Below are 11,929 nucleotides of genomic sequence, written 5' to 3'. Positions count from 1 at the left end.
GGCGGGGACTGATGGTGAGTGGTCGCTCCAAGACGAGGCTCGCACGTCGCCGGTGAGACTCATATAACCATCGGTTGATGGCTGAAGATTCCGACGAGCTGGATTCGCCGTCGCATGTCAGATCTGCCAAGACGACGTTCAACGGTTTCCATAGGCAAAGCTGTCACCCGTCACATCCTTGGTCCACCTCTAATCCTCCGCGTTTGCCTTATCTCCGATCCTCCTCGTCTCGTCGACGATAATAGTGCTGAAAAATTAGGCAGCTTGGAGAGGATGATGTTTCACTTCTGATATATCCATTTCCATCCGTTATCAATGACTCTAGCACCCGGACGTGCAGCGCGAGAGTGCGTCCGGACGCCGGTCCCTTCCCAAAGCCCACCCGCCCCCCACGTGGAATAGAACGGAACCCTGCTCGCCCCCGCGTATAGAACGGAATAGAACGGACCCGCCCCTGACCTTCGCTCCCCACCGCGTCCCTTTCCCCGTTCCCCAACGCACCCCATTCCCCCATCGTGCCCCTGACCCAAAAAGAGCATGAAACACTTCAAGTGCAACATTGCAAAACATATAGAGAAACTATGTAGTGCGACATCGGGATATAAATATTGTAACATCACAAAAATATGTAGTGCGACATTGAAAAACATAAACTGCAACATCGAAATTGCAACATCGAAAAACATATACTGCAACATCGAAAAACATGTGTTGCAACATCAAAAATTATGTGCTTCAACATAAAAAATTATGTACTGCAACATCGCAAAAACGTTTGTTGCAATGACCCAAAAATCCCATTGCAACATGCGAAAATCATCTGTTGCAACATAAAAAAAAACCATTGCAACACGAGAGAAACAGCAAAAAAGTGTACAAAACAACCCCTGTCCCATCACCTTCGAGCTCGCCGAAGGGAAGAGGGAATAGGACCCCAAAGCTCGTCCGAACCCTAGCCACCGCCACGTCCCTCAGATCCGGAGGAGGAGGTGGTGGAGGAGCGCTCAGATCCAGTGGAGGAGGAGGGCTCAGATCCAGAAAATGACTGACCTACCTCGTCGGAGTCACCGCCATCGTCCTCGTCTCCGGTGGGAGTCGCATGGAGGTCACGAAGCAAGGGAGGGCTAGCAGCGACCTGGCGCGCGGGTGCGGCGTCCGTCCCGAGGGTGGCCCGGAGAACGGCGCGCGGCGCGGCAGCGAGTGGGTGAGGAGGAGCGGGGAGGGGGGAGCGGGCGAGCAAAACGAGCAAGTGGGCGCAGGGGGTCGCGGGATGGAATCGCGCTCGGTCGAGTCGTTGCGTGTGCGGGTCTGTCCAGACTAGATGGACGCCTATCATTGTACGCATACGGTGCCACAAAACAATGTTCATGAAAATAATCAAAGGTGGGGAGGTGGGAGTATGTCAGAGACTAAGAAAATAGATGTATCAGTATATATGCAATGTTCGGCACGCATAAAACTTGATACCACTTGTGTTCGCTGAACTACTACTGTACTCCCTCCGTCTAAAAAAATGTAATTCTCGCTTGTCGAGAAGTCAATCTGTTTAAATTTTGATCAAAATTATATAAAAAATACTAACATTTCTGATGCAAAATTAGTATTATTAGATTAGTTATAAAATATATTTTTATAATAAATTTATTTAGAGATATAAATATTAATACTATTTGCTATAAATTTGGTTGTCAGTACTAAATTTGGTTGTCGGTACGGATCCAACGTCTGGACGGAGTGAGTACGATGTACATGGAGACAATTGGTTGATTGGAACGCCTGGACAGAGGGAGTACGTTGTACGTGGAGACAATTGGTTAACTAGAACGTAAAGAGCAGGCGAGGGAGGGGCGCGTTGGGTGTCGGAGGCTGACTAGTCAGACTCGAAGATTCCGGGCTGATCGTCGGGTTCGTTCGTCTGCCTGTTGGGCCGCGCCGGCCACCCGACCTCCTCGTCCAGCTTTTGCCGTTGTGCGTGGTCCCGCTATTTTGCCTCAACGGCATGCTTGCACTGCAGCCGCTGGACCTAATTTGTGACAGCCTGGTGACCGTATTCATCGCCCAAGATTTCTGAATAAATAACGCCTGTAACTCTGCAAGTAATAATAGGTCGACGAGGACTCCAGGCCGCACCTATGACCGATGGTTTCAAAAGCGTGGAAGATACGATGCAAAGTGCATTGCAATTTGCAATTTGCTGAGCTTTGGACTTGTGGTTTCAAGTTATGCCTAGTTCTACTGCATTTCAGTCTTTGACAAAACGTCCCTGTCGAGACGAAAGTCCTTAACATTGACAAATAGAACGAACTGTATTACAACAAGAAGCCTCTTTTCCTCAAAAAAAAAAAAAAAACAAGAAGAAGAAGCCTACAGTGTTCCCAAGCTACAGCTAAAACCGGGCGGCAAATTGATTGGCCTTTTTACATGAAAGGAAAACTGCACTAGTGCACAAGAAAAGAATCACAATACTAGCCCAGTACTATCTCACCAATACCGGTACTACCAGTGTGGGTATTATTGTAACAAGACCTTCCGGTTTGCTAGAAGAAATGGTATCCTCAACAATCAGAATACTATGTGCCTTCCGCATCAGATCTTCCTCACCTGAATGTTGTGTGTTGATTGTGATCTCCAGATGGGCTGGCTACCACTTTGAACGAGTGCAACCTCCTCACCGTCCTTAACCATACCATGTTTCTATGAAATGCGACATGATATAATGATATCCATCATAGACCCATGGTTCAACAAATGGTATCAAAAAAATACATGATACAGATATCTAAGGCCCCATTATTGCTCTATTGTAAATTCATATTGTCTCATTCTACTACCAATAGCTGCAGTATTCTGGTCAGATTGCCAAGATAAAGATGTGGTATGACCGCATCAGATATTCCAGGCCCAAAAATTTTATTTAGAAATCGTTCAAGCAGCCAATTGTTATCCACAAGGCACAGGGCTGGTGCTCTCAGCGTGCCGGTCCTTTTGTTTGTCGGATATTCAAGGTTAATTCATGCTTGGTTTTTTGTTATTATCGTGGTTGGGAAAAAAGTGCTGCATCTGTTGCTCCAGGCATATTCATCCCCACTTTGTTTACAAATTATCGGTTTGGCCGGCCTCTCTACCCTTGAATGATCATATTTTCAGATGTGACCATGTTGTCATGTTGAACATCAAGGTGCCAAAGCGGCAAAGCCACAGCATGCATTGTTAGTCCTAGTTATGACTGTTGCTAAACCAACTTTAAAGGTTACAATGCTAAGTTCAACTGTGAGGCTGTTCTTGATGTTAATATATTATATGGATAGCTGATGCTAATATAACAATTTGATAAAAAATTGAGATCACAGGTATAGCAAATTATACTTGTCCTTAATCATACATTCAGTAATAATTAAAGTGGTGCCAAAAAAATGCAAAGGATAGATTGTAGTCGTCGTTACCAGCAAATAAGACAAAGCGTTGCCAAACGTCTTCTCAGCAACATCAGAAAATTCCATTTGAATTGGACATACACCTTGGTACAAAGCCAATCGTTGCCTAACTCTCTCCCTATAATATTACAACAATTATTCGCTAGATATGCAAGGAATTGTAAAAGAAAAATGAACAAAAGGATATGTTATGTTTCAGATCAGTTTCCCTTGTCTATGTCACTTCTTTTCCTAGGGCATGCTAATAATGGATATTTTACAGACTACTACTGTTGGTAGAGCCTCCAGCCGAGAGGTTGCCACCTGGGTGACCACAGATTATGTGAGTAACTCTGTAAAGGGTTCAGTAGCCCCACATCAGCCTGGGCATTCGGTTTTAACAGACAATTCGGTTCGGGTTTTTCGGTTCCTAAAAAGTTCGGTTTCCCAAGAGACAGCAGCCGATCGGTTTTCCACAGAACTGGAAACCAACAACTTCAGTGCCGGTTTTGTTACTTTGTTTTTTTTTTTGTTTAAACCATAAAAACCGAATCTGCCATCTACCTTACTCATAGCTCCCTGCTCGCGCTGGCACTCATGCGTGCAGCGGCCGCCGCGCCCTGCTCGCACTCGCACGTGCCGCGGCCGCCACGCCCTGCTTGCGCTCGAGCGGGCCGCCGCCGTCGCACCCTGCTCCACGCTCGAGCGCCACCGCCACGTAATGCTCCGTGCTCGAGCGGGCCTCTGCCTACTCACTCTCGCCGCCACGTCGGGCACCACCGTCGGGCCGCCGCCGCTTGTGGAGATGTCACCGCCACCGCCTCACCTGGACGGGTTAGGGTTAGCATGGTGGTGCGACTGCGGACTGCGAGTCCTGCCGATGCCGAGTGCAGAGTCGAGTTGATGTGGGGTGGGGGTGGGGGTGGGCCATGGGGGTGGGGTTGGGGAGATGAGGCGCGGCCGTTGCTGTGTTGGGCCATGGTTTGCTGTCCGCCTGAGGAGTCAAGTGGCTGGGGACGCTGTGCTGTTTCTGGCTTTTCTGCAGACATGATTCACTTCGGTCTATACGGTTTTTCGGTTCGGTTTGCATAGAAAACCAAAGCCGAGCACCGAATTTGTTAAACCCAGAAACCAAACCCGCAACCGAAAACCGAATAGACCAACAATTCGTTTCGGTTTGGTTTGTGGTGTAAAAGTGCCCAGCCTGAGCCCCACTCTTAAGGCAGGACCAGGGATCTTAACCCTGAGGTCAAGATTTTTGGTTGACTGTATTTTTTTTAAAAAAAAAGATTAATAGTAAACTCTAAGTTCACTGACATCAAATGTTTCCTTCCATGATGAAGTGTTTTGGGCTGTCTTTGTAGTTCATATTTAGTATTCAGTAGAGGGGTTTAACATAGGTAAGTTCCAGGCTTCCATTCCAGCCCACTCACTGATTAATCACGAAAGCCAAAATCTAGAGTTCACTTTCTAGAGCCTATAACTAAAAGAACCCAAAGGTGCTGAAGTATCTTCAGTGCAGTATTTTGGTTTCTAGAATTTGTATCTTATGCGTGAACCAGAAGTCACATATATGATTTTGGGTGCATGGTCTCATCACTAAAATTACACTAACCAATACATACCTCACACTTTAAATGCTATGGTTGTTCCAAAGGTTACTAACAAACAGTTGTGTTGGACAAGCAGCCTAATTGGCTCATATTTCACAAATTATGTTAGGTTACTAGGAAGCAGAAATGAATTGCTAAGTACCGCATATATTATGTTTAAGTATTTAACACAGTCTCGCCAACAGGGCCATCTTCAGCACAATTAAATAAAAGACGCACTTAGGAGAGATTTTATTGATAAGTCATGATCATGGGATATATAGAAAGGATTGTATAAAAGTTGTCTTGTAGCACCCACTGGCACAAAAGGAACAGAAAACTTACTCATCTGTGAAGGCAAAAATAGTGCCAGATGGACGGTAGTGACTAAGCAGTATAGCCATAAATCCTGTCCTGGTGAAAACCACTATTGATGTTCGAAGGGTATTTGACATCATTGTTGCATGGTATGCGAACATTTCGCTCATGTGGTTCTACAGAAAGAGATGTGGTTAGAAAATGGAAAAGGAAGATCAGCATGATGGAAAAAGACTGAAGAAGTGAAGGTGGCAAACCTTGAAAGCCTGACCAAGGTCTGCAGGTGTTTCCCCACCAGGAATAGTTGCCTCAGTTCTCAGGGCAACAGTGTGCATGACCTTAACAGCCTTCAAGGGAAATCTGTCACAAAATCAAGTCATAAGCTTAGCATCATATATCTGCCGTGATCTTCAACATATATCAGGGGGAGGGAAACACACCAGAAGACTTGCAAATATATGCATACAATCCAAAACAAGGCAGCGACTTTTTTTAACTAAAACTACAAAAAGTATTAACCTATATGTTTGCAACAATGTCATTCTAGCAGCTATTATAAGTATGTTATTCTTTGAATAATTGAGACCAACCAGGCAATCCATTGTTATTTAGTTCAATAAAACTTCAAAGGAAACTGAAAGAAATAGATGCCGTATAGATGTTAGATTCCTGATTTGATACACTGAAAATATAGTTAAATAGTAAATTCCCTTTCCATAGAAGGAAACATAAGGGGGCAGCAATTCCATCCATAACATTATTTTTCATGTATTAATTCATATTGTCACTTATGATATATCTGGAACTTTTGAAGAATGCAGTCACCAAATAACAATAATGTAGCAGTGCAAAAGCATACTAAAACAATCTAATTGTCCATGGAACACAAAAAAAAATATATATGATAATAATATATATAAAAATGTAATGTCATAACTGGCCATACATCTCAGCTAGCTCATAGAGATCCACCTCATCATTTTGCTTACGTGGAAGAGAGAAGAGCTACCTTTTAGTTCACAACTAGGCTCAGACAAAGTACGATGCCATTACTGGGGGGCACCTTGAGGTGTGGATGGGGAAAAGAAAGGATGTGGGACCAGCGGTAAGGTGTTAAGAGTTGGATTACTGGAGAGCTTGTAATGATGTGGCAAGTTATGAGCTGGCTTGCTAGCTCAATTGTTGGAGCCACCCTTAGCTAACAACTAAAACATCAATTTCTTTTGAACAAAAAGCAAAACATGTGACATACTTCCCATGTGCAGTTTCTCCAGAAAGCATGACTGCATCAGCACCCTCTCGGACAGCTATAGCAATGTCTGAAACTTCTGCTCGGGTTGGAGTTGGATGAACAATCATACTTTCCAGCATATTTGTAGCGACAATAACAGCCTTCCCCATGCTCCTGCACATTCTAATAATTTCTTCCTGCATTTAGGAAAATGATATTTGAGGAAGATGTAAATGTCAGACACCTTTATCGGCAAAGAAAAAGATATTTTCTACTGATGGCTCATAGTAAGCACTAGGCACAGCAGATTTCAAATGGGACTGCAACATATAAGCCATATTCCTATGTACAAACAATAAAGTAACTCAAAATAATCCAATAGAATAGGCATATATATGTGTACGTTTTAGCTTTGCAGTGCAATAGCTTATAAGAAATGATGATCAGCGACATCATACCTGCAACAGCGGCACCTCCTCGATGGGCAGTTCAGCTCCAAGGTCACCCCTGGCAACCATAGCCTATAGTGTTCAATATTAAATTAGTCCGTTCCCCTGAAATGTCAAACAAGCGATAACTGCCAGTGGCAAAATCTAGGTCTGCCCTTGAACTAAGTCAGAATGAGGATAACAGATACTAAAAGGGGTATTCATGATTCATGATTTCCCATACAACTCAAAGACCATTCATGCAAAGATAAACCTTTTGATGGCATTTCACTAGACCAAAGCATAATTAGGATAAGATATTTTTTTACCCCATCAGATGCTGTGATGATTGAATGTAGGTTTGGGATGGAGTCTGCACTTTCGATTTTTACAATTACATGTATGTCGGCATTGCAACCTGAGAAGAGATGAGAATAGAATGAGCACAATAAATTATCAAAAAGGTGCATGATATGATTTTTTACAAAGTTGGATTGAAGATTACGTCTTAGATAATCCTTGAGTTCATGGACAACTTGAGCATCTTTCACAAAAGAAACAGCATAGTAATCAACCTGATTATCCACACCAAACTTAATGTCGTCCCAGTCCTTGTCTGTACATTTGAAACATGTATGAAACAAGGACATATAGATTAGATCCAGTAGACAGAGAAAAAAGTAGCTGACTATTACCAGTTATTGATGGCAAGGTTGCACTCTTTCCACGAACATTCAGATGGCGCCTAGATTTCAATTCACCACCGTCAATAACTTCACATTTCACAGAATCTTCAGTTTTTGATTTGACCAAGAATGACATCATTCCTCCTAAAAATTGATAACAACATGAAGAACAATCATTGACCACCAAAGATACATTTGACAAGAGTCAAGACTCAAGACTGAACAGGACGTTAAGACAAATATCTGACATCCAACATAATTGAAGGAGTAACCAGTTATGCACAACAAAGTAAGAAGAAAATTGATGTTCCTGGATTTCATCTCATTAAATTTAGTGCAGTACTGACTACTCACAGTAACGTTGTACACCCTCCTAACAATTTTCGTGTACAGGGAGCCAAGCATGTTTCAAACACTGAGTCAGAATATTCATACACATTTAATGAAGAAATTGTGCTATTAAATTTCCAAAAGCTCTAGGGAAGCACCATGTGATGTGTAAGTGAGTAAACTGAAGGATATCATTATGATGAGCAAATCTAGGGAACTTTACTGAAACTGTTGACATAATTTTACAAGTTCAACCATGTAAAACTTAGTACTGGGACTATTTTAGATAAAGTGATTATTAATACTATTTGTGTTGGGTTTCAACTCTAGCCTACCCCAACTTGCTTGGGACTAAAAGGCTTTGTTGTTGTTGTTGATTATTAATACTATTTGTGTATTCAGGTTGCAGAGACAATTGTGAAATCATGTGGCACTCGGCCAAAAGAGAGTTAAAACATAGAATAACAGAGAAGGAAAAAGTCTATATAACACCCTGATCTATTGTTGTCGGTCTACTTCACCCCCCTAACCTACAAAACCAGGTATTCACCTCATCAAAACCATTCCCTGTAGGTGATTTTGCCTCTTGGGTACATCAGGGCCCACATGTCATCACTACCATAGTTTTTATGGTAAATAGTGCTCGTGAAAGGCTAAAAGTACAGGGTTATCTTTGTAAAACGACCACGCTTTTATTTAGAATTACCCAGTACAACGCAGACGGTCACAACGCAAACACACTCACCCCATCAGGCTTGGCTGGATTGAATGCATCAAAGAGTTTTAGGGATCATTCATAAAAACACCTACATAAAAACCATAATTACTACACTATTCCATAGGGGTCTATGTGTCAAACGGCCAAGACAGTACTGTAATCGCACCGATGCCCACGAATGGCCAATGGCACTTGATCCTTCGCGGAGGCGCAGCTCGGCAATGAACGGCACAAGCAACCCGAGGCAGTGGTGGCGGCAAGCCGTGACAAGCGGCTTGAAATGCTGTAGGTGGTGGCACACAGTAGCGATAGCGCGCGGGCACGAGACGACACTTGCTCCTCGGGTGAGTTCGTCGATGAGGGTGTGCGGTGACCGGTTGGGCAGAGGGGCATGAGGAAAGGGATGCCCGAAGGTTGAAGGAAATGCTAACGGGTGGGCACATGCCACAGTGGCTCTTCATGTGGGCCCTAGTTGTGCAGCAAGACAAAAACCCCAATTGAAACCGCCTAGGAGTTAGATTAAGCAGTTCTGGATAGATGAGGGGGGTAGAATACCTAGTTATGTAGGTCAGGGGTTAAAGTAGACCCAAACATTAATAGTTCAGGGGGTTATAGAGACCTTTTTCCTTACAGAAAAGGAATGTAATATCAGCATACCATCTACAAGGAGCATGTCGCCAACTTCAACATCATTAACAAAGTCATCATAGTTAACGCTAACACATGTATCAGTCCCAACTCCCCTTTTGATTGTAAAAGTGAATTCTTGCCCGCTTTCCAGAAATATCGGTTGAGGCAAATCTCCACTTCGAACTTCTGGTCCCTGAATTGTAAATCAAGGCAATATATGATTAACGAAATGCAAAATAAGAAATGTTTAATTCTATTTATCACTAATATAGTGAATCAAACTGCTAGCACGGCATAATAAAGAACTAAGAATAATGCAGGAAATCAACTTATTTATTTATTTTTTCTTTTCTTCTTCTTTTTGAGACCATAGGAAAGTAGCCTCTAAGGACGAGAACTATCCCTCTTTTGTGATTTAGTGTAGATACTCTGGAAGAAGTAATACTAACCTTTGTGTCAAGCATGATAGCAATCACATTGTCAGCATGTGATGCATTATACTCCTTCACTAGATCAATAACTTTCTGGTGTGACGCATGGTCTCCATGTGACATATTAAGCCGAGCCACATTCATGCCAGCCTCAGCAAGTTTCCATATCATCTCCCTTGTGTTAGTTGAAGGGCCGATTGTACACACGATCTTTGTCTTGCGCCTTACATTTGGTTTAGACCACACACCATTTGCTGCAGTTGCAAGCTGCTGGATAGCCTTAAGGTGCTGGAAGTTTGCTTCTTCCTGTCAAAGAAAACATATTACTGACAACAGATTTTCAAATTTCAAGTCATATAGGCAGAATTCCAAAGGTACCTCACCACTAATCTATGTAAGATGCAACACTCGGAAACACTTCCCATCTTGGCAAAGGTTTCATAACTAACTCAGTGATGTTGGTGCCACTTTGGCAAACAGGAAAACAAATGACAAATCCAGTAAGTATATAAGTTGCAACAATGTATAAGGACATCACAAGTTACCAGGGTTGCACTGTAATTAGTATTTTACATTGTGTGTTCTTGAGTCTTGTTACTTAACAAAAACAAACGGTAACAGTTTTAGATGTCAAAAGGTTCAGTAGGGATGCATGCACATGGAATAGAGAAAGCAAATTAGACGCTAAAGTTCAATTGATTTTCATGTGCGTATATATTGATGCCAAGTGATAATGACATCCCCTGGATGATTCCGTCCTCCAAAATTTGCCGTCACGAGGCCACGAGCACGAAAGCGGTCTCACAAATCCAATTTCACCGTCAGGGAAAGACAATCTCCACGCCCAATCAGCCCGACGGTAACCTGAAGCGGTCGAAATCCCGTCCCCGTCCCAAATCCATTCCACCGGGAGCGGGGCTCCCAGGCCAGTGTCCAGCAGCTCGCGGCAGCAGTCAATGAATCAGTACGAGGAGGATGGTCACGCTACCTTTACGGCCGCGTCGTCGTCGGGCGACACCGGCAGCACCTCGGCCTCGGGGCGCGAGGCGCGGCTTATGACGGATACCACCTGCGACTCGCGGCGTCCCCTCGCCGCCACAGCGCCGCCCCACCTCTCCCTTGGCATCCTCGCCCCGGCACGGGGCACGGCGTTGGCCCCAGATCCGTCGCGCAGCGGCCTAGCCACCGCGGTGCCCGCCGCTGCCACCACCTGCGCCGCCATCCTCGAGCCGGTCGAGAGATTTGGAATTGGACTTGGTAGTGAGGAGAGTGGCGGCTGGCTGGGGGTGGTGAGGCGTGTCGTTCGTGCGTACGCGATGCCGGGGTGGGTTTAAGGAAGGAGGAGAACCAGGGTGGCTGGCTGGTTGGATGACGGCTGAGAGCGAGGCTAATAATCCAGCCGGTTTGCTGGTTGTAAGGTTTTTGGTAGCCATTTCTTAGCCTACAGTTAGCTTTTTATAGTTAATACATGACTCACTTGTCTCTTTCATAGATTTTCTTGGTTCTTGTGCCCAAACCAACTGTAAACTTACGGCCCGCTTCTTCTCTCTCCTTTCCTCTTTTCTTTACCTCAGCATTTAGTCAGCTTACGGCCTGGTATTATACTTGCTCTGATGCGGCGGCCTTATTTGTATCGAAATGCAGGTGGCTACCCCGGGGACAGGGGGAGGGGACGAGCCGACCAGGTCGCGGGGCCCGTGCGGCAGCAACGGCTGAGCTGGCGGCGTCACTCGTCGTGCTACGCTACGCTGCTCGGCGCAGCCAGTGACTCTCGCTCACAAGTCACACGACACATGCAACAACAGTGCTCAACCTTGGAGTCTCCGTCGCCGCCGTGGCTTTTGTTTTGGCTTGGGATTCGGAATATTATGCGGCGCGTTTTTAGGCGTCCCTAACGGCGTCTATAACTAGCGAGATAATTTTTTTATACTATATTTAAGAGAGATGGCCAGAAGTAAACTCGCTGGCGCCGAGCAAATCCGTCATACTCGCACACTTCCCCCTGTGTTTCTCTCTCGTCCTATCTGTGCTTCTATTTTTTATTCTATCTTATGGACGCAGGACGCCCTAACAGCCCCCGTTCAGTGTTGTGTTGGGGTCCAGTCACCAGGCCGAGCACGGAGCGGTTCGTGAGTCGTGACTTCGGAGGCGA

At 44.6% G+C, this 11,929-nt stretch overlaps 1 protein-coding gene across 1 annotated transcript; it reads right to left on the bottom strand.

The window, feature by feature from the left end:
• Positions 1–2,263: 2,263 nt before the first annotated feature.
• LOC136456329 (pyruvate kinase isozyme G, chloroplastic-like) lies at positions 2,264–11,083 on the bottom strand. The gene is made up of 12 exons (XM_066456152.1): positions 10,766–11,083; positions 9,796–10,083; positions 9,374–9,539; positions 7,678–7,812; positions 7,488–7,598; positions 7,312–7,400; positions 7,013–7,075; positions 6,576–6,751; positions 5,581–5,683; positions 5,351–5,499; positions 3,444–3,552; positions 2,264–2,694 (listed from the first exon to the last, which is right to left on the bottom strand). The coding sequence occupies exons 1-12, from the start codon at positions 10,997–10,999 to the stop codon at positions 2,587–2,589; spliced, it is 1,731 nt and encodes a 576-aa protein (XP_066312249.1). The 5' UTR covers positions 11,000–11,083; the 3' UTR covers positions 2,264–2,586.
• Positions 11,084–11,929: the final 846 nt, after the last annotated feature.

The sequence above is a fragment of the Miscanthus floridulus genome, chromosome 6 (genome assembly GCF_019320115.1).
Source record: "Miscanthus floridulus cultivar M001 chromosome 6, ASM1932011v1, whole genome shotgun sequence".
NCBI lineage: Eukaryota > Viridiplantae > Streptophyta > Magnoliopsida > Poales > Poaceae > Miscanthus > Miscanthus floridulus.
The sequence above is the reverse complement of the archived record's forward strand: the minus strand, read 5'-3'. Positions and strand labels throughout refer to the sequence as shown.

Bases quoted from the DNA above. Each gene is read 5' to 3' on its own strand.
- LOC136456329 (XM_066456152.1), bottom strand. From the start codon at position 10,999: ATGGCGGCGCAGGTGGTGGCAGCGGCGGGCACCGCGGTGGCTAGGCCG. The intron at 7,401-7,487 runs GTAATCTTCAAT...ATCTCTTCTCAG, and splicing joins ACTCAAGGATTATCTAAGAC to GTTGCAATGCCGACATACAT. The intron at 5,500-5,580 runs GTTTGCCACCTT...CTCTTTCTGTAG, and splicing joins ACCTTGGTCAGGCTTTCAAG to AACCACATGAGCGAAATGTT.